The sequence below is a fragment of the Phoenix dactylifera genome, chromosome 5 (genome assembly GCF_009389715.1).
Source record: "Phoenix dactylifera cultivar Barhee BC4 chromosome 5, palm_55x_up_171113_PBpolish2nd_filt_p, whole genome shotgun sequence".
NCBI lineage: Eukaryota > Viridiplantae > Streptophyta > Magnoliopsida > Arecales > Arecaceae > Phoenix > Phoenix dactylifera.
Window position 1 is genome coordinate 5,307,752 of NC_052396.1, and position 21,320 is coordinate 5,329,071.

Here is a 21,320-nt window from a genome sequence, read left to right on the forward strand (position 1 = left end):
GCTCCGTGAAATTAAGAAATACGTGATTGAACGTAAGATTGTCGGCCCTATACTGCAAGCGTTATAAAAAAAATACAACAATTGGTCGTTGGCGGATTACATTCCCTCTATTCCCTTCTAAAATATATATATATTAAGTTAATAAAAAATTAATTACATTTAGGCCCTGATCAACTAAGACGACTGACTTGAATAATTATTTATTTCTTATTTTGTCAAGATATAAGAGAATCTTCTAAAAAGTAATAGTAACCAGTAGCGAAATTATCCATCCAATTTTTTTTAGCATTTGAGTGCAATGATGACTATATGATCAAGAGACTGTGTGGTTGGGCGCATCAAAGCCGAGGGTCCATTGGTTATTTATGGGCGAGTCAGAGGGACACCATGCAGAGATGATTTGTGAGCGAGCGGTAGCTTCTACCGACAAGAGCCACCAACCATTCATTTCAGTGGATTCTAGTCAATGACTCCACCGGATATTTGACATATCTGAAAAGGATCGCAGCATTGGTAGAATCAATCACAATTGATCACGGAGACCTGAATGGAAGTGGGGTGAATGAACTATACTGTGCAGGAAGACAAACTAGAGATGATTTTAATCCAACCTAGAGATATATGAACCACATGATAGAGAGCCACATATGTCCACTGGATCAGCCATCCCTGGCTAAAGGGACCCGCCTGTGTAGATGGGAAGGAAATAATAGCAGGAGAGGATCAAAAATTCAAGCACACAACTTGTTCATCCTGAGAGTGACTTTTGGGTTCTTGTACCATACTGCCTAATACTAGAGTCCTCTTCAATTACTAAAGGGTCTAGCTGAATCACTTGCTGTCCATGTATCAACCATTGATGGATGATTGAATAATCTTATTCAATCATCCACTGCCGATTGAAGCACAGCCCAGATGGTGCTGAGTGTTAAAAATGGATCTATCCAATTCATCAGATCCAAGCTGGAGCGAGAATCTTGTCTCCATGCACAAAATCACTACATAAGTTAACTTATGTATGGTGATGGACCTTGTACTCGGTGCATTCTAAGACTTACTATTTTTTGTTTTTGGATGCATTCGTATGTGATGTGTATGGGATATCCACTTGAAAGAAAAAAAACACACACTTGTGAGCGTAGCTGTCCGGTGTTAGAAAGGAGGAGCAAATCCAAGTGTCCTTTTCCTGTATACTGTTTTAGCCTGTCTACTCCTCGAGCGGATTCCCCACCCACACGACCGGCTTTCTCAAGATTCTCGCAACCCCAGCTGATGTGGCGGTCCGTTGCTCCTCACGACCACGATAAGATGCAACTCCGCCAGCCCCCAGTCGGGTATAAAGAAAAGAGGCGTGGGAGACCTGGCAACATTAACAAGGAGGGGAGAGAGAGGACGACGGAGGGGGGATGGGCGAGGTGGCGACCGTACACCTCGACACCAACCTAACCTCGTCTTCTTCCGTCCGATTCCTCGGCCTCTTGGAGCAGCCCGATGCCGACCCCTACCCTAACCTCGAGTTCGATGAGAGCGACGTCGTCTGGTCCTCCTCCTTCTCCTCCGCCTCCGACCTCTCCTCCCCCGCTGCCGCCGGCTCCCCTTCCTACTCGCCGTCCGAAAGCTACCGCCACCGACGGAGCGAGACCCGGCCCTTCGTGCCGGAAAGGTCCGGCCTTTCGGCGGCGCTAGCGGAGGACAGGCTGCCCCTGGTGCGGCAAAGGCGGCCGGTGGCGGCGGCGGCTGCGGCGGCTCGTGGGGCCGTGCCGGTTCCGGTGTCGGCTGGGAGGGCAGGGGCAGAGGAGGCCGGGGGAGGGATGGGGATGGGGAAGGGGTTCCACCGGTCGGCACCGGTGAACGTGCCGGCGTGGCCGACTTGGAGAAGGGGAAGGAAGGTGGAGGCGGAGAACGGAGAAGAGGAAAGATTGGAGGAGGAGGAGGAGGAGGAGATGGTGCCGCCGCACGTGATCGTGGCGAGGTCGCACGTGATGACGTTCTCGGTGTTCGAGGGCGTAGGGCGGACCCTCAAAGGGAGGGATCTCCGGCGGGTGCGGAACGCTGTCTTACAGAAGACGGGCTTCCTCTGAGGACCCATATGTTCTCTCTCCTCCCCTCTCCCTCCTGTACTCACACTCTCTCTCTCTTCTTTTTTTTTTTTCTTTTTTTTTTTTTGCCTTCTTTCCTTCTGATCGGTGTGGGCTTTGTTATTATTGTATTCTCAAATGTCTTGTTCTTTTGGTAGATCGGAATGAAGCAAGATTTCTACTTTGCTATGTAATCATGGTTTAGTTTTATTATCAATTGGATGTTGTATGTAATCATGGTTTAGTTTTATTATCAATTGGATGTTGTATGTAATCATGGTTTAGTTTAGAATGAGGAAGTGCAATTTTTTTTTTTATTTTACTTATTTTAATACATTTTGTTATATCTGTTTGGTATTGTTTTTGTTTTCAAAAAATTAAATAAAAAATTGGAACTAGACTAAACAAATATGTTCCCTCAACTTTTTTTCCTTCAAACCATTGGTAAAACCTTAGGAGCTTTTGGCTGTGGTATTCTCTCTCCCTGTTTATCTCAAGAGTCAAAGAATTACCTTATATAATATGTGTACTTAACTTCTGTTATTTTTATCCTTGTGTTAGGTTATTTATATATTTAAAATTTGGAATTTGGTTGATTAAGATGACACAGCTTTGCAGGATCATTATATTGGCATGCGATCCTCGTTTTAATTATCTTTGTTAGATTGAAATTGGAACGTTCAGTAGGCCGAGATCCATATAGAATCTAGTTTTTAAAACTTATGCTTCCAAGACGCAGATCTCTGTCGTGAATCAAAATATTCTAATGTGAAGAGATCCAATGATTTTGCAATACAAATATCAGTCAGAGTAGTAGAGACAAGAATAGCTCTTAAGGAGCAAAGAGAGGAAGGAGGGCCGAAAACCCAACAAAACACAGTAAACAGAAGTCCAGCCATCCAACTTCAGGCTCCTCTGGTGCATTCCCTTCTGTGTCCACCCTGCCTGCTGAAAGCTCCTCCTGTTAAGACCCAGAAGATAAGATTCAAATCCCCCTGCAATCACAGCGATACAACAATGAATAATTCATAATTTGATATTGAAAGATTCAGCAAGACTGAAGCTTTCTGACCTCCAACAGCATTCTCTTGTGGAGCAGCCTAGTCCAAGTCCTGAGGAAGCCAACAGCAAGAAGAGCAGCTGAGAGACATCGAGCAATCCTCTTGAATTCCCCCGCCATGGTGAGCTCAAATTACGCTCCTTCATGGTCGAAGTAGCGGCAGCCTCGATTTCCTCCATGGAGGAGTCCTCTTGTAATTTGCTTCTGTGGTTAGGTTCAGCTTCAATTTCCGCCTCTCCTATGACTCTTCCATAGGTGAGCTCAAAGTGTCTCTATAGAGCCTTGCGTTCCTTCTCCTTGCCTGCTCCATTCAACAAGACATAACCGTGTAGAATGGGGTAAAGGAGAAAAAACTTATAAGAGGGACTTCGATTCTTTCCTGTTACATCTCTAGTTGCAAAGAACTCTCAAGACTTTTCAAGAGAAAAAATTCATGTTTGCATCATACTAGAGAAGTCTTAGAAATAGATAAAACAGATGTTCGCAAATAGATACTAGAAAAGTATTAAAAAATACAAATGAATCATCCAATTTCCTATTAACCGAATTTAAAAAATTAATAGCTTTTTTCAATGCAAGCATGACATCTTACGGCAGATATCAAATTCTGAAAAATTCAAGTCCCGAGCTAAAAATTCATAAAGTTTAAAACTTTACGGAGATTTGAGCAAAAAGATCAAAACTTTCGAGCCTACTCTTCCTCGAAATGATTAAATGCTGAAAATTTGCAAAAGAGCTAAAATCTCGCCTTTCCATCTTCCTCGTACACTCGGAAAGCTCAGAACTTCACAGAGATCTGAGCAAAAAGATCGAAACTTTTGAGGCTACTCTTTCTAAAAATCTTAATAAAATTCATCCCCAGCACCCGGATGGACACACCTTTATCCCCAGCCCAAAAGGATCCACTTCAATACGCCGACTGTTTGCAGCACAAAAGGATCCATTTCACCGGTCCAAAAGGAAACATTAACGGGGTTCTCACCTTGTAACTCTCCTCCCTCCCCTCAACGCGCTAGGAGGAAGATGTTCTCTTTTTGTTGGAGAGGGAATTGGAATGGATTGGTGAGGAATGAGGGAGAGGGAAGAAGGTGGAGGAAGTTGTTTTGTCTAGCTCACTCTCAGAGGGAACCCGAGAGGGTCTATCCCTTCTTCCATCACTTTATGATGCTATGCTTCTCGTCCTTTTCATATCCACATCAAACCTGGTAAGGCTTGGCACGCCAATCTTCCAATTTATGAGCAAGCTCTAATGTTTCAGATGTAATGGGAAGGCACTAGGCAGCAATTTCTTCTCTAGTTATATCAAAACACTGGAGTAACGTGTGTAAGGCGCCATTTGATTGTCTCCACTTTTTTTTTTTTTTTGGAATGACGGATATGCCATACACATCCAATATGAATACATTCAATAAATTTAGAAAATAAAATATTGCGAAGCATAATTGAAATAGCTGACAGATCGATCTATAGAACTTCTCCAGAATCTCCACCATATAAAAGATAATCTAGTATGCAGCTATGTTCGTCCTTTGGTAGGTATGCCGGCCACTAGAGATGCACACTCCTTCGAGATCCTCTGAATATCATGCAGAAGCAGGTGAGTGTCAGCCTTCCCCACTTGATCCTGAATCCATCCGACCACCATAGCTGAATCACCACATCTCCTTTCAGTATAGAAACTTTGATGTAAGAGAAGTGTAATCTTCATCATGATCAAATTTTAAAATAAAATCTATTTTGAAAGATCAAAAGCACCTGTGTCTTTGTATTTTTTTTTCATGCGCATCATAGTGGATAACACTAATCATGTGCACGACACATGCCAACTCTAATCAAATAGAAATGATAGAAGGATGCTGTCATTTCTTATAGCTCTTGCAACCTACAGTTTTTGTGAGAATTTCTCATAAATGTGGGCTTCTATTGATTATGGACTGATTTTAAATTGATTTGTTAAGTAATACGGGCTAAGTTATCATCTGAATGAATATTAAGAAGTTCATAATTGATTTGTGATCATATAGTTATTTTGGACTATATTGTCTTAGTCATGTGGTGTAGCGAGTATTGGTGTAGGCCTAATTTGGTTAATGGGCTCTATAATGGGTAGACCCATTAGCATTACTAACTAGGCTAGGTCCCTACTTTACTCTTATATATATATATATATATATATATATATATATATATATCTGCCTGTAAAGAAATAATAGGGCATCAAGATCTTTACATTCTTAGGAAGCACCTATCCCATTAAGGGGACATGCATAAGAAGGAGATGGAGAGAAAGATCTATCCTATCTTTGTGCTTTTTTCTTCCACAGGTATTGCTGCAGCAATCATCAATGATTGTTCAGGGCTCATAAGATATGCTTCGATCTATTATGGTTTGATTTATACTCTAATCTTTATGGATTGATCTATGATTTTTTGTAGTCTAATCTTCTACATGGTGTCCATAAAATTCCAACAGTTTATCATATTAGATTGTCTAATTAACCATTCATATTAGTATCACCTGCCAAAACAGTTAAATAAATTTGTATGGAGTTGATTATTTTAAGAGTAATGTTAGCATAAGTCGAAGATCTCACCCAATTTCTATTTTTTCAAAAAAAGAATATCACCAAATTTACACAGCTATCTTAAAAATACCATTTATGTAACTTGACCCAAATCAACCTATGTCTAGTTGGGTTGGGCATGACTCAACCCCCAAACCAGCCCCATCTATCTATGTTGCACCCCTACTCAGAGCTCAGAAGTCCAAACAACTCTATTTCAAACTAGGAGTAAGCGCCATTTAGATTACAAAGATGTTGTCCCCTCAGCTATCAGAATCGCAAAGGTTGTTGAAAGAGGAGCAGGTTATCCTCTGTTTGATCTCATTCAATAAAAATCGGGTGGTTTTTACCTCCCTTCCCATTAAAAAAAAAAAAAAAAGAAAAAAAAGAAAAGAGGAGAAGGTTAGATCCTTGACAAAGCAAGCAAGAGAGAGAGGAAAAAAAATCTATAAAGATCTCCTTTGCAAGGCGAACTTTAAGATTTGAACAACACTTGCACCCTATGAGAAGATAGTGCGGTACCAATTTGAGCCACATGTCCTCCAATAATTGGACCATATGATCACTTAAGATGTGAGGGAACGAATCTATTCATGTTTGCTGGAAGCTATTGATTCCGTGGTAGATTGCATGGTTGGACGGTCGAGATTGGCCGCTCGAAGATCCATTAAATCCCACGGTACAATGTACCGATGCAGCGGTCGGTCGAGTGCTTCCAACGGTCATATTATTTTCGAATTTGAATCGTCGAAGCTCCAAACAAAGAAAAATCGGGGAGAAAGGAAACTCTTATCGGCTCTCCCGTCTCTGTCTCCGTTCCAAGATTTCAGAAATCTCTGAAAAATTTTCAGCTGAGAATATCGGATCCCATGGTAGAGAACCAGCAGAGCCCTTTCCGCCCCTACTGGGAAACGGTAACCCCAGATTCCAGTTTTTTGAGCCCGTCTTTCTGGATGAAAAATTCAGAGAAGTCTCCCGTAGTTGAAGCTGATCCGGCGATGGGCGCCCCTGCCGAGGATTCTTTTGATTCGATGATCTTGGTTTCTGGGTCAAGACTAGTCCAGTCCGGGTTCAGGGAGATGGATTGCGGAGGTTAGTTTCTGGTACTCTTTCTTTTGCTTCTGCCGTATACACGGATTAAATATTATGATGGTACTCGGATCTTGGAGGTGGTAGCTGTTTCCTATTGGATTTTTTGTTTCCTGTTAATCTCTTAATTGGTTTCTACGAGTATCTTTTTTTTTTTGTTTTTTCTATCTGAAAATTATTAGTGTTGGAATTTTTTTTTCCGAGAAGTATAAAGGCTTGTATTTACACAGAGTGGTGTTTTCGATTCTTGGATCAAATTGGATTATTGGTTGCTATCTTTCATCTGATTCGGAGATGAATGCCTGGTCTTTCGAATTGCTAAGTTTTAGAGCTGGAATTCCATAGTCAGGGCTTTAATTTTTATCTTTTCTTGGCATTTTTTTATTCTAACAGTTGAAGTAATTTGAGTAGTATATCTTCATCTTTTGTCTTCTCTTATTAATGTTTCTTTTGTTATTTTTTACTAATTAAATCGAATTGAGCCCTTAAACTTCAAGAAATGCTATCTATTAGAGATGGAATTCGACATCTAGAACCTGACTTTTGTTTTGTCTTGTCTTTGAATTTTGCTTTTATTTATCATCCAAAGTGGTTTGAATCATAAACCTTCGGCTCTTATGTTCTCTGATAGAATTTTTTTTCTCTCGCTTTTTTAGAAAGTATTAAATTGAATTGAGTCTCTTATCTTCAAGATTCAGTTGTCTATGTCTGTATGAGAACTGTAAAATTTGATGCCTTGTTTGCCATAATATTTTTATATAGTATTCTTGATCTGAAAATTCTGAGTTTGAGCTATTATTCTCTTCTGTCTCAAGGTAGGGCTGGTTGGTAACTCTTCTCTTTTTTTTTTTGTTAACATTTTTGTTGAGGCAGATGATTTTGTAATGTTTGTGAATTCTGGTGGCTCTGCAATAGAAGGACGAGATTCCCATATAAATTTTCTGGGCGACTCTTATTTTCAAGGCGGAGATGTAATAAATACCAATGAGGAGATAGTTGAAGGTGGTGATCACCCATCTCTGTATCAGTCTGCACGTTATGGAAATTTCTGCTACAAGTTTGATGGTCTCGCACCTGGAGATTATTTTGTAGATCTGCACTTTGCAGAGATAGTCAACACATATGGGCCTAAAGGAATTAGGGTGTTTGATGTTTCCGTACAAGAAGAGAAGGCAAGGAGACAAAATTTTGTTAAATGATCTTTTTTCTTGTGATCTAGATAACCATTTATGTAGGTTTCTGAAACACCCTATCTATGTAAGCATTGCAGATATTGTCCGAATTCGATATATATGCAGTTGTTGGAGCTAATAAGCCTCTGCAGCTAGTTGATATCAGAGTCCTTGTTTTGGATAATGGAGTTATTGTCATAAGATTTGAAGGAATTAGTGGGACTCCAACTGTTTGTGGGATTTGCATTAGAAAAGCACCCAAATTGTCAGGTAAATATTGCGGTGATCATCAAATTCTACAAGTACTTTATGATTAGACTAGAAGTAATTGGATTTTCTTTGGAACTTAATGCAGCACCTTTGGTGAAACCTGAGCATCTGATTTGTAACAAATGTGCTTCCGAGATAGAATTTTCTCCGACTCAGGTCAGGATCAAAATGTTTAGACCGGAATTTTGAAACTTTGCATTAGTATACATTGTTGCACGGGTTTATTTTGCCTCATTGCCCATCCTGCAGACTAGAGCTCGAAGTAGATCCATTGCCAAGTATGAGAAGAAAATACAAGAGCTGAGCAGCCAATACAAATTAAAATCAGATGAATGCTATGAAGCATGGATGTCTCTAACAGCTACAAATGAACAGCTAGAAAGGCTAAGAATGGAGCTTGACAATAAGCTCTTCCAAACTGAAACTCTAGGTAAGCAAGTTGATCTGGCCAGAATGGTATTCTTTTATCTGTGGTTCACCTTTGTCTTTATATATTCATTTTTATGCTCATAGAACAAGCTGTTGAAAAACAAACGGGCAAATTGAGAGATGTTTCCGAAAGGTATGAACAAGATAAGAAGTTGTGGTTTGCTGCTATCTCTAATTTGGAAGGAAAAATTAAGGTTTGCACTATATCCTCTAAATGTGCATGAAGCTTGCACAATCAAATATGGTTTTAATTTATAAGGGAATCTGGTCATCAATAAACCTTTATTTTATCATCTTCTTTTATCTCAGGCAATGAAACATGAGCTATCCCAACTTTCTATCGAGGCACATGAATGTGCCAATTCAACTCCTGACTTGAATAAGATGATCATTGCTGTTCGGACCTTAGGTATGTTCAATTTCAGTACTCGCGATAAGATACTTAAAATTCATTTACCATGTGGTTTACATAGCTTTATGCTTGCAGTTACCCAGTGTGAAGATCTTAAGATAAAGTATAGCGAAGAGATAGCCAAGAGAAAGAAATTATATAATCAAGTTCAAGAGACAAAAGGTATGTGCTCTCCCTCCCTCCCTCCCTCTCTCCCTCTCTCTAAATGTTGTACTGAGATCACTTGACTACAGAAGTCTAATCCAAGCTTTATTGCATTTACTATTCCAGGGAACATCCGGGTGTTTTGTAGGTGTCGTCCCTTAACTAAGGAGGAGGTTTTATCTGGCTGTACAACCATAGTAGATTTTGATGCAGCAAAGGAGGGTGATATTGGGATCATGACTGGTGGATCTACTAAAAAGACCTTTAAATTTGACAGAGTTTATACACCAAAAGATGGTCAAGGTACATGCTTGTCAAATAATGCAAAATCTTTATAGTGTATGTTGGGGTCCTTGTGACCTTCTGTCTTAAGGTGAACATATATGCAAGGATGACTAGGGTAGACTATTGTTGATTGACTGGGCGATCCTGACCAACCTAAAACAAGGATCAGCTCATGCTATGAATTGATTAGGTTGAAAGATACATTAGTGTACAGAGTCCATTCTGAAAAGCACCTTTAAATTTGACAGTCTGGACACCAAAGGATGGTCAAGGTAACTGCTTATCAACGAATATAAAATATTAATATGCATGTCAGGGTCATTACAACCTTCGGAAAAGGTGAGCCTATGCTAAAGGATGACCAAAGTAGATTAGTTTTGCGTGATTTATAAACTGGTGCTCCGTAAATTGTTGATCCTGGATAACCTAAGCCAAAGTTGAGCCCATACTACGAATATATTATGTTGAAAATTTGCTATTTAAGTTATAGTTAATTCCAAAAAACGAATTTGAAAAGCTTTTAGTAGCCAGTGGCTAGCGTCCATTATGACACAGTATGTATTGCTTTTAGAGGATACTCTTAATTAAATTCAGGAGATATTCGTCTTACATCAGTAAAACCTATCTATTATTCTCATGCTATCTTATTGATGCTTTAATTACATGCACTTGTACGCAGATGAAAAGAGGACTAGATTCTCCAATATTCCCTTACAACACCACTTTGTTGATTTGCTCTCACATACGTAAAGACTGTATAACAGAAAATTTTATGTATCACAAGCTCTGTAGCATCCTGTTATCTTATCGACTTAGAGAACATGTTAGTAAGGCATCTAGTACAAACAACCATCCTTTCTGTAGTTGTATCAAAGATTCAAAACAAATATCACTAGGTTCTATTCATACTATATTCAATTAATTCCTTCTTATCATCACTCATGAGCAGCGGATGTGTATGCGGATGCATCGCCATTGGTTACATCAGCCTTGGATGGCTACAATGTGTGCATATTTGCGTATGGACAGACCGGAACAGGAAAGACTTTCACAATGGAGGGTACTGAGCAGAACAGAGGAGTGAATTACAGAACTTTGGAGGAATTATTTAGAATTGCTGCAGAGAGGAAGGAGACATTTACCTACAACATATCAGTCAGTGTTCTTGAGGTGTACAATGAGCAGATCAGAGACTTGCTGGCGACGTTCCCATCAACAAAGAAGTATAATTCATTCCTTACAATTTTCTTTTTCTCCAAGAAGAAAATATTTGTTTCTTGTATTAATGTAATGAAGTTTTGCACGGCTCTTCTTTCCATCAGGCTGGAGGTAAGACAGGCTGCTGAAGGATTTCATCATGTGCCAGGGATAGTGGAGGCCAAAGTAAAAACCATAAAAGAAGTTTGGGATGTATTGCAAACTGGAAGCAATGCCAGAGCTGTTGGATCTAATAACGTAAATGAGCACAGTAGTCGATCCCACTGGTCAGTATCCAGGCATTCTTTGTTATTGCTTGAGTGTTATTTTGATGATCTTATATTTATATGATCTCAAGATTCTCATCCTTCATGCCTTCAGCATGCTTTGCATAATGGTGAGGGCAAAAAATCTAATGAATGGGGAGTCCACAAAAAGCAAGCTTTGGCTCATAGATTTGGCAGGAAGTGAGAGGCTTACAAAGACAGATGTGCAGGGGGAGAGGCTTAAGGAAGCTCAGAACATTAATAGATCGCTTTCAGCCCTTGGAGATGTCATGTCTGCTCTTGCAACCAAAAGCAGCCACATCCCATACAGGTTTGAAGCTTTACTGCACGACAATCTGTAGCAGCATAATGGGAATTTTGCAAGAAAACAAACTTTCTTCATTTTCTGCAAAAAAATGGATTCTTTTTCTGGAGAAACTGGTACATTTTGGACTTTAATGGACCATTATATGCCCCTTCCCACTGATTGTTTTTATATACAGTTTTACATGTGTACACTACATTCATTCATTTGAAGATAGGGGCATGATGTCCTACAGAATTCAGAAAAGACCTGCAAAATCCTATGTAAATTACTTTATTATTTTGCCTTCAAATTAACAAATTTATACTTCTTTCAGGAATTCCAAGCTGACACATTTGCTGCAAGATTCATTAGGTATCTCGCTGATTCATTTATAAACATTCAGTTTATTTTCAGATATCTGCCCTTGTTAACAAAATTTCATTGAGGCTTTTGTTTTTCTATCGAATTCTTTACCTAACCTTCTTTTCTTTTTTACGTAATGCAGGAGGTGACTCGAAAGCTTTAATGTTTGTGCAAATCAGCCCCTCCGATAACGACTTGGGTGAAACTCTCAGCTCATTGAACTTTGCAAGTCGAGTCAGAAGTATAGAGTTGGGTCCTGCAAGGAAGCAGGTTGACACAGGCGAGCTTCACAAGATGAAACAGATGGTGAGTATGGAGGAAACCTATAAGCTGGCTTAAAATGTTTTGTGTTTATACTATGCATTAATGTTCAGTGTCAGTCACTTGCCTAGCTGGCTCAATTATTTTTTTACTTCTTATAATTTATCTTGAAGCTTGATAAAGTAAGACAAGAATCCAGAATTAAAGACGAGTCATTTCGGAAGCTAGAAGAACATTGCCAAAACTTAGAGAATAAACTCAGAGGAAAAGAACAGCTCTGCAGAAATTTCCAAGAAAAGGTATTGCATATTATTTATGAAAACATCTGAGTTACTTATTAATTGCTCTTAGTAAATCTGCAATTTCTGCATCCTATTTTCTTGAAGAACAAAGAACTTGAAAGCCAACTTGAGTCAAAGGCAGTGTCTCAAAACTTATCAGAAAAGCAATATTGGCAACTTTCAGAAAAATTGAAGGGGAAGGAAGACGCATGCATCACCCTCCAGCAAAAGGTATAGTTTGATCACATCATCGTGTATTTCCAACTAAAAGATTGTAATTTCAATAAACAAATTCAGCTATATTATTTTTTGTTTCAGGTAAAAGAGTTGGAATACAAATTGAATGATCAACAACATTCTGAATCAATGATTCTTCAGCAAAAGGTTCCATCAACAAACAATAGTGCTTTGTGTATTACCTGTGAATGAAAATAGCAGTAATAATTAGTTCAAGTAATTTTTTATTAAATGTTTCAGCAGGTCAAAGAGCTGGAGTGCAAGCTTAAAGAACAACTATACTCTGAATCAGTAGCTGTACGAAAGGTACTAGTCAACCAGCTGCACACGGTCCAATTATTCTGGTACCAAGTTACTGTGGCTGACATTTTTAACGTGCCGTGCAGGTTAAGGAACTTGAATACAAGCTAAAGGAGAGACTGCAATCTGAGCTGATGCTTGAACAAAAGGTAGTTGCCATTTTGCAACCGGAAGTGATCTATTCTTTCTTTATAATACTCAAAGTATAACAACCCAAGACCTCACCAAAAAAAGGTAGGTGAGAAAGTATTATTTGGGTTTTTTGGCTCTATATGAGTACCCAAGATTTTTGGTGTATAACTGCTATGAGACTAATAAGCACACGTCCGCACATATCTTCTCATACACCCCCGGTTTAAACTTTAGCATCCTCGCCATGCTAAGGATCAAAATCCATTCAAATCTAATCACAAGCACTATAGTTGGCTCGTAGTCAGCCTCAATGGGTCTATGCTGCAGTATTCCCTAGCCTATATAGGCTATGGGCTGGGTCCGCTCGGATACCATTTGTTACAACCTACGACCTCACCCAAAAAGACTGACTAGAAGATAGATCTCTATTTGAGTGCCCAACATCTACTTAGTGCATAGCCAATGTAGGGCTAAATATATGTCCGCATGGATCCTCGCACAGAATAGGAGTCGTAATTGATTTGTTCTCTTAAATTTACAGGTCAAGCAGCTTGAAAACAAGCTAAGAGAAGAGAGGGTTCAGTCAAAATCCATGTTCCTGTTCCAATCTGATGATGCCCTCAGGTTTGCAACACCAACTGAAGGGAAAGCATTTTCAAGGGATGAATCAAGGAGCGAAACTGACCCTCAGGTTCTACAAAGCTCAAACTCTATTAACAAGCCAATGAGTGGTCAGGGTTCCATTTTGCTACGAGGGGCTGAGCCTCTTCATGAGATCAAACGGAAAAGAGAACTCAGAAATGCGATGGTTGGGGAATCTGAGAACAATATTACAGTGCCGACACCCTTAGTAGAGAAAAGGGTACAACCAAGTGAATTGGACAAGGTTAGGAAAATTGATCCAGCCAAGGCATTTGGAAGGCTTACTAGAAAGGTTGTTGCTACTCGAAAGGTGTTTCCGCATAGCAGAAATAACCAGGAGAAAGACAAGATAAAAGTGTGGGCTAGATAGTCTGCAAAGGAATTGTATAATCTGTATACTTGTTCTTCAATAGCGCGCTTCACAGATTGGTGAAGTTTAAATTTGAGACAGAATTCGTTTGGAATTGTATGATGATATTTTCTTGTACAACTCAAGTATATTGGCTGTATCACTAAAGAACAAGCTTACTGTGAAAAATATGTATATATATTTTTTAAAACCTGTTGATGCTGTAAGTTTGATATAATATGTTTTTGAGATATATCTTGAATAAGAGACTGCATTGCAGAGTATCTGCAAAACTTTTATGTCTTGATTTCATGGGATGCTTTTAGTTGCACTTCTCAGCAACCTCACCAATTCATATATACTTTCAGAACAACTTTAATCTCTTAAATACAGCAGTTATATAAAAGAAACATCAGCCTTAAAGTTGTGTGAATTAAAGTTATGTAAAAGAATGCATCGTTCTTTAAATTTGGTGACGAGGTTTTTAAATTTCAGAGGCTTTAATGGTTTCATCAATTGTGAGATGCCAAGTATGTACACGTTCATGAAAATATAAGTTTCTTCATGAGTTGCAAAATAAAGCAGTGACTGTTTTAACTATAACAACACATAGGTAGCTATATACTACTAATTGCTGGGAAAGATTTTGGATGCTTATTCACTCAAGTGGGAAAAAAAATGTTTTTCTATGCCTAAGAGTTGCAGATTTACATGTATTATTTCGATACTGTTCTTATCTATTGTTAATGATGGTGCGGATAATCGATCCTACATATTCACCTTTTATACAAGCAGGAAGTTTGATATTTAGATTTTTATGTGTTTCATTTGTTTATATATGTGTTCATATATCATCCCCACAAGGAATCTCCCAATATATGCCTTATTTTCCCCGCGTTCCAACTCCCCGAGGCATTTTGTTGCGAGTTACATCCTTCATCTATTCAAACCAATAGTATACCGCCATTGAAAGTGGAAGTTTTGTTTACATAGAAGCTTCCCTGCTAAAATGTACTCTTCACTTGAAGTCGACAATGGTAGTTAGTATCTATTACAGATTTCTGAGGATTTGTTACTTCTCCAATCAGGAATCAAAATGGTGTTACCAGGTTTTGACAGACCTCCCAACAAAATAGGCACCAATCTTTACAAATGAACCCATTTCGGGTAGATTGAAAATATACAAGGGAGGATAAACATTGTGAACCTGCACAATATCATCCTTATGGAGCTATTCCATGTTTTATGATCAATTTTCCAAAAGCTTAGTTGTTGAGGCGATCACCAAAGTAACCATGACTGCAGTAGTTCATCCCTAAACCAATACCGGCAAAAGAAGAAGAAGAAAAGTCCAAACAATAGTTTTACTCTTCGCATTTATCTTTTGCAATTGTTTTATGAGTTTTTCCCCCCTGAAATCTGGAGATTTGTGCTGTAGAAATGGTTACCAGACGTTATGGTTTTGCATGAATCAACTCCAGGAAATGCTAGGAGCCAATAAGCAACATCATGAAATCAATCATTTTCCTTAAAATAATTATATAAATAGGAAAGATGAATTACGTAATAAAAAAGAGAAATCAGGTCCTAGAGTTGATTGACTGAAGACTCTCCATAGTTCTTGTGTCAGCAAATGGGTGATGCCCTTGAGTGGAAACTTCAAGTACGTGAGGTAATATTTCAAAGTGACTGCTTGTTCAACTTCATATTTAATAAGAAACCGGAATGAGCTTAAGCCACAAAACGTGGCTTGAGCACCTGTGAGGGATGTGCTTCCCTTTGGATAAAGAATGGCAGCCGTGAAATCTCACACTCCCATCTCTTGCATCCATTTTTAGAGTCGGGCGGTCTCCCTGTGTCCATTCTTTCCCATTCACTTGTTCTCGGTGGTCTTGCATTTGACAAAATCAAAAGTCACATCAGCACAAACATATTTTGTACTGAATTAAACTGATTCATTGTGTATTTTATTAGATTAATAACTGCACATGCAGCTCACATGCCTCAAGCCACCGTACGTATAGCGTAAGCTATCAGTTTGTGAGTTGCAGTGCATGTATTTTACCGCAGTAGAGTGCGGCATCGCACTTGATGAGTGCTATTAGAAAATGGATGGCTATCATGCAAGATGATGACTTTACGTTCTTTATATGGTATGTTGGTATTGATGTACATCTATCTTATAATGGTGGCTATTGAGTATGGTGCAGCACTCGGTGGTATATATACTGCCCATCATAGAAAATTTTGTGCCATCAATGGGTTCTCCATTCATTCTCAGTGTATGTTGCAACTCTAAACATGCTGTGCATGGCTCTATCTAACATGCTTAGGAGTTGGCATGCACGGTGTTGCCACTATACTTTGAATTAAATTTGATTCATAAGCATGGTAGCCGAACTTTCTCAATTTTTTAAGGTTCGGGTTGCATCTTTCGTGCAAAAAAATGATCAATTTTTCTTTGCAATGTTGACTATAAGATCGCCCCTGCATAGCTCTCAAAGCATTTCGAACTTTTTTATTCTCAAAGCATTATGCGATCCAACGATGGATTTGTGTGGAGAAAGGGGAACCATTCTTTGGTGCGAAAGATACAGCCCATATGCAGTCTCCTTTCTGCCTTTATTTCTTTATTCCTTGAAGCAATGCTTCCTCAACTCAATAAAAGGCACCAAATTCTCTAAGAATACAGGAACGACTCGGTCAGCCATTATAGATCCATTTGCTATATCGGATGAGAGACTAATACTAGCATCCGTTTGCCTTGTAAGAGCCACCGGACTAATGTAGGATCAACATTACTCACTATAATGACTTTTTTTAAAATTATTAGAAATTTTGATTATCTCTTTGCCAATTTACCAAGCCAATGAAGTCTATACTTCAAAATTTAAATTATCCTTTCATAAAGGTATGCATGGTGAAGGGCTGCCAGCATGTAGCGCAATTTATTTATCAACCTAATTTTTAATCTGATCTGGCATGGGTAGATTGTTGACACCTCATATCTCTGAATAAACATGAGGCTCCAATTCTGACGGTCAACCAGTTTTTGTGTTTTAGGATTTGACTAGGGATCATATGAAATATGCTAAAGTTCTACTCTTAAAAAGAAAAAAAACAAAATTGATATATCACAGACTTGCCGATCTTTCCTTTTTATTTTTGTTTTCATTCATTATATTAAAAAGTAATTTTAGAAAAACAATCTTTAGTCGGTTCAGATCTGGACCTACTCCTGGTGCGGCACCAGTGCCAGGTCAGCCGGTCGCTAAGGATCCAGCCAGCTCAGCGAGTTCCAGCCGATTCAGCCAGCCTGATTTTATTTTAGATTGATTTTTTTTAGTTAGATTTATTTTATGTTGATTGGATTTATTTGCATATTGTCATTTTAGGGCCTTTTCGGGATTGTTTTATTTGTAGGGATCTATTTGTTATTTTGTGACCCCATTTATATGGGTTCACCCTCATGTTTAGGTTTTTGATGAATTAATGCAAGAAAATTAGCCTTCTTCTTCTTCCTCCTCCTCTCCTCTTTTCTTCTTCTTCCTCTCTTCTTCTCCTCTTTCACGCTGCCTTCCGTCCCTTACATCCGTCCTGCATCAGCTTTGGTATCAGAGCAGGCTGGCTTTGCCCCTGCTGCTAAAGCCTCGATCCGTTCTCATCAGAGGCAAAAAGGGGAAAACCCCTTTCGTCGGGCCCGTCCCACCGGCCGCCAAGCTCGCGGCCACCACGTCCCCCCCCCTCGCCGTCGGCTACACCGCACGGCACCGTCGCCTCCACCTCGCAGCGCCGTCCCGCCGCTGGTCCACCAACAGAAGACGCCGCGACCCCACGAGAGCCATCGGCCGCGCCTCTGTGGCCACCGGACGTGGCCGGACCCGAAGGGGCAACGCCGCCGTTCCTTCCCATCGCCGCAGCTCGTCGCCTGAGGTCCTCCGTCGCTGCGCCCACCACCGCCATCAGCCACCTGCGTCGGATCCGCAGAGGGGCCGCTGCCGGAAGCCGCTGCCGGAGCCGTGACCGCCTCGCCGTCGGCTCGCCACCGGACGCCGCCGTCTGCCGGAGTCTCCCGTCGCCAGTACAGTCGCCGCGACCCTCCGCCCCTGCCCGCAGCCACCGCCGCGGAGATCGGCCTGCCCTCCCGAACCCATCGGGATGTTGAAGAAAAGATTAACGGGTAAGTCACAAAACCCGTTAACCCGAATCCGGTAGCCCGAAAAAAAAAAAAAAAGCGCACGTGATTTCACGTGACAAACCCGTAACGGGTATAGGGTCGGGTCAAACCCGATAACCCGGATCCTAACGGATCCGACTTAAAAAAAGAGAAAAAAAAAGAAAAAAAAAAGAAAAGTAAAAAAAAAAAGGTACGCACGTGACCGCACGTGCCAAAAAAAAAAAAAAAACTTACCTCTGTTCATCTTCTCCCTCTGTTCGCTCGCCGTCGCCGCCGCCCGTGAAGCGCCGCTCCACCCTAGCCGCTGCAGCCGTCGCCCCTCCGGCCTCGCCGCCCCTGCCACCGTTGAGATCCGTCGCCACTTCACCTCCCGTGCAGCACCGCCCTCGCCGCCTTGCTGTTTTCGCCTTCGCTCGCGCACAACGCCGCCCCACCTCAACGCACCGCCGTCTCCGCAACGCCGCTACCGCCGCCTCCGCCTCGCCGCCGCGTCGTACCGCCGACGCCCACGACCTTCCTCCGGCCGCATCTCACCCGAGGCATGCCCGCCGTCCTCGCCCCGCCTAAGTACCGCCGCTCGCCTCCTTCCGTCGCCGCCTGCCGGCCGCCGCATACCCCACCCTTCATCTCTCTCACTGCCGGCCGTCTCTCCCAAAACCCCTCTCCCACTTCACACCATCACCTTCTCTTCCCCGCCTCTTCCATTTTCTGCCACGGGCCCAATCTTGTCTTAGGCCTGATCCCTCAACGGGCCCAAGCCCAATCAGCCGGCCCGTCGTCCACCAAGTTATTGAAGCTGCACTCAAGCCCGCTAAGTTTACTGGATCCAATCCTCACTTCGACAACTGGAGAGTCCATCAGCTGCAACCGCGCATCGATCGTCGCCCCAGCCCAAGTCAGGCTTCTTCCTTTACTGCAAATTTTATTTGTTTGTCTAAATTTAGAATTAATTAACTCTTATGTGCTCTATTGATATTGCTTCCTAAAAATTCAACACATCCACTCCAAACAACACCAAAACCCTAGTAGTGGCCTGTCTTTGTTATTAATTGTAGGGCTACCTAATCTTTGGAAGTTCTTTGAGGCTCTGTGCAACCCTGCAACACACTGAAAACTAGTACTATTTGACTGCAACTACTTATCTGAATTTGTTACGTAATTCAAAGCCAATTTCAATTGCCTGAGTTAGCTTCCGATTATATTGAGCATCTACTTTGCAATTTTGAATTCATTTCATGCATTAGGTCTACTTAGGAACCTTTATAGTTGGTCGGATCATACATTTTGTCATTCATTTTATGCATCTACATAGTGGTCGTGTCGCATCTCATCCTGAGTCCCAATTAGGCATGGATTCCAAAATCGAAGCTCTATTAAAAGCTATCCAAGACACTAACGTTCAAATCCAAAACAACAATGCCCAAATTCATGACCTAACCACAATGTCCACCCAGGTTAATACTCGACTTGATTCAATCGAGGTTTCACTTCAGAGGGTTATTAAATTTAAGAAAACTAGTACCTCCCATTTACCAGGTCTTGAAGGGGATGACACCCTAGAACAACTCCTAGAACAACAAGACTCTGTTCGGCAGGACAATTTTGATAATAGGTCTGTTCCGGGTCACCATTATGCCTACCCTCGCCCTAGAGGACCAGGTCCCTTTCCTAATATTGATAGAGGTTACCGACATAACGTAGAACCCAGAGATCTTCGTGACCCTGATGAAGACGTAATGAGAGGCATTAGGGTGGAAGCCCCCACTTTTGACGGTCGTCTTGACCCAAAAGTCTTCTCCGATTGGTTACACGAAATGGACCACTTCTTTGAGTGGTACAATCTGTCTGAGAACAAAAAAGTTCGATTCGCTAGAATGAAACTCCTTGGTCGAGCTAAGCTGTTTTGGCAAAACACTGAACAACTATTAGCTAGGAGACATCAACATGAAATAACTGATTGGGTAGAGATGAAAGAGAGACTTAAAAAAAAATACCTGCCTCTGAACTACCAAGACGATCTCCTTAACCGATGGAACACTAAGTCCACATTTGTAAAGCGCCCTGACACACGGAGCACTCCCACGGGTCTTAATTCCTTAGGGTCCAAATCTTCTGTCGGGTCCACTACTCATAGGCCCCCTCCTACTACCCGTGTCCCAGGCCGAAACACTAATAGCAAGGGAATCCTTGGTGAGCCTCCCAAACCCCATTCCAAAATTCAGTGTTACAAATGTCAAGATTTTGGTCACGTTACCTCCCAATGTGCTAACAAATTTTTCGTTATTGCTCAGCAAGAGCAGGGAGGTGACATAGATGACTTAGAGGAGCAAATCTATGAACCAAACCTCGATGACATTCAGGACATTGAGGAAGAGTGTGATGACAAACCTGAAACCCTAGGATGCACCCACACTACACCTAGCTCGCTTGCACAGTCAGATAGCGAGTCTGACCAGTCTACCATGAGTGTAGTTGGATATGCCCTCGCACAACCCATCGAAACTGATGTTAGGATTTCTGAGCTTGCATATGCACTTACACAACACATTCATAAGTTGTATCAGGAAATCTATAAGGGCATTCATGCATGTACTGCTCAATATAAGATGCAAGCTGATTTTCATGCTAAAGAATCTCAAACTTGGGATTACGTAATGATCTGTTTTAAGGAATTGCAGTCTCTTAGTATTGGACCATTCAGGGTGTTGCACAAGGATGGCACTGACGCCTATGCCATTGACTTTCCATTTGATTTTGGTCATAGCCTTACTCTTAATATTAAAGATTTGGTTGCAATCCCTGATGACTCTTTTGCTGCACACTCTCCTGCGCCCGATGTTTATCCTATTATTGATTCCATGGCATCTTCGTTTCCTTTTATCCTCCATCGAGCACAAAAAGAGTATATTGATTCTATTTTAGCCGAGCAAATAGTTTTTGACAGTGATGGAGGCATCCAGCGTTCTCTGGTTCGTTGGCGTGGACGACCAAAGTCCGGTTATACTTGGATCCAGCACGAGGAGAGACCACTGATTGACCCCGACTTGTTGGAGTACTACCGGGGCTTTACCGAGCCACTTGCGTCGAGGTCGACTTCTTTCCACCCGAGGAGAGTTGGTGCGGCACCAGTGCCAGGTCAGCCGGTCGCTAAGGATCCAGCCAGCTCAGCGGGTCCCAGCCGATTCAGCCAGCCTGATTTTATTTTAGATTGATTTATTTTAGTTAGATTTATTTTATGTTGATTGGATTTATTTGCATATTGTCATTTTAGGGCCTTTTCGGGATTGTTTTATTTGTAGGGATCT

At 41.1% G+C, this 21,320-nt stretch overlaps 2 protein-coding genes across 4 annotated transcripts; both read left to right on the forward strand.

Moving 5' to 3' along the window:
- Positions 1-1,351: 1,351 nt before the first annotated feature.
- Positions 1,352-2,366, forward strand: LOC103699742. Its single transcript, XM_008781747.4, has one exon. The coding sequence runs from the start codon at positions 1,407-1,409 to the stop codon at positions 2,079-2,081; it is 675 nt and encodes a 224-aa protein (XP_008779969.3). The 5' UTR covers positions 1,352-1,406; the 3' UTR covers positions 2,082-2,366.
- Positions 2,367-6,482: 4,116 nt separating this feature from the next.
- LOC103707736 (kinesin-like protein KIN-14E) lies at positions 6,483-14,049 on the forward strand. Of its 3 annotated transcripts, none has more exons than XM_039126599.1 (20): positions 6,483-6,794; positions 7,665-7,963; positions 8,062-8,233; positions 8,319-8,389; positions 8,483-8,663; positions 8,747-8,856; positions 8,972-9,071; positions 9,150-9,236; positions 9,345-9,521; positions 10,453-10,726; positions 10,826-10,987; positions 11,082-11,297; positions 11,608-11,645; positions 11,779-11,942; positions 12,071-12,196; positions 12,284-12,409; positions 12,497-12,562; positions 12,656-12,721; positions 12,802-12,864; positions 13,389-14,049. In XM_039126599.1, the coding sequence occupies exons 1-20, from the start codon at positions 6,572-6,574 to the stop codon at positions 13,857-13,859; spliced, it is 3,192 nt and encodes a 1,063-aa protein (XP_038982527.1). In that variant the 5' UTR covers positions 6,483-6,571; the 3' UTR covers positions 13,860-14,049. The 3 variants fall into 3 exon arrangements, with proteins under 3 accessions (XP_038982527.1, XP_038982528.1, XP_038982530.1); XM_039126600.1 differs by having other exon boundaries at positions 12,659-12,721; XM_039126602.1 differs by lacking the exon at positions 12,497-12,562 and having other exon boundaries at positions 12,659-12,721.
- The last annotated feature ends 7,271 nt before the right edge of the window (positions 14,050-21,320 follow it).

Excerpts from the sequence above, each read along its gene's own strand:
- LOC103699742 (XM_008781747.4), top strand. The coding sequence starts at position 1,407 with ATGGGCGAGGTGGCGACCGTACACCTCGACACCAACCTAACCTCGTCT.
- LOC103707736 (XM_039126599.1), top strand. The coding sequence starts at position 6,572 with ATGGTAGAGAACCAGCAGAGCCCTTTCCGCCCCTACTGGGAAACGGTA. Across the intron at positions 8,857-8,971 it reads ATTTGGAAGGAAAAATTAAG|GCAATGAAACATGAGCTATC; the intron begins GTTTGCACTATA and ends CTTTTATCTCAG. Across the intron at positions 12,197-12,283 it reads GCAGAAATTTCCAAGAAAAG|AACAAAGAACTTGAAAGCCA; the intron begins GTATTGCATATT and ends ATTTTCTTGAAG.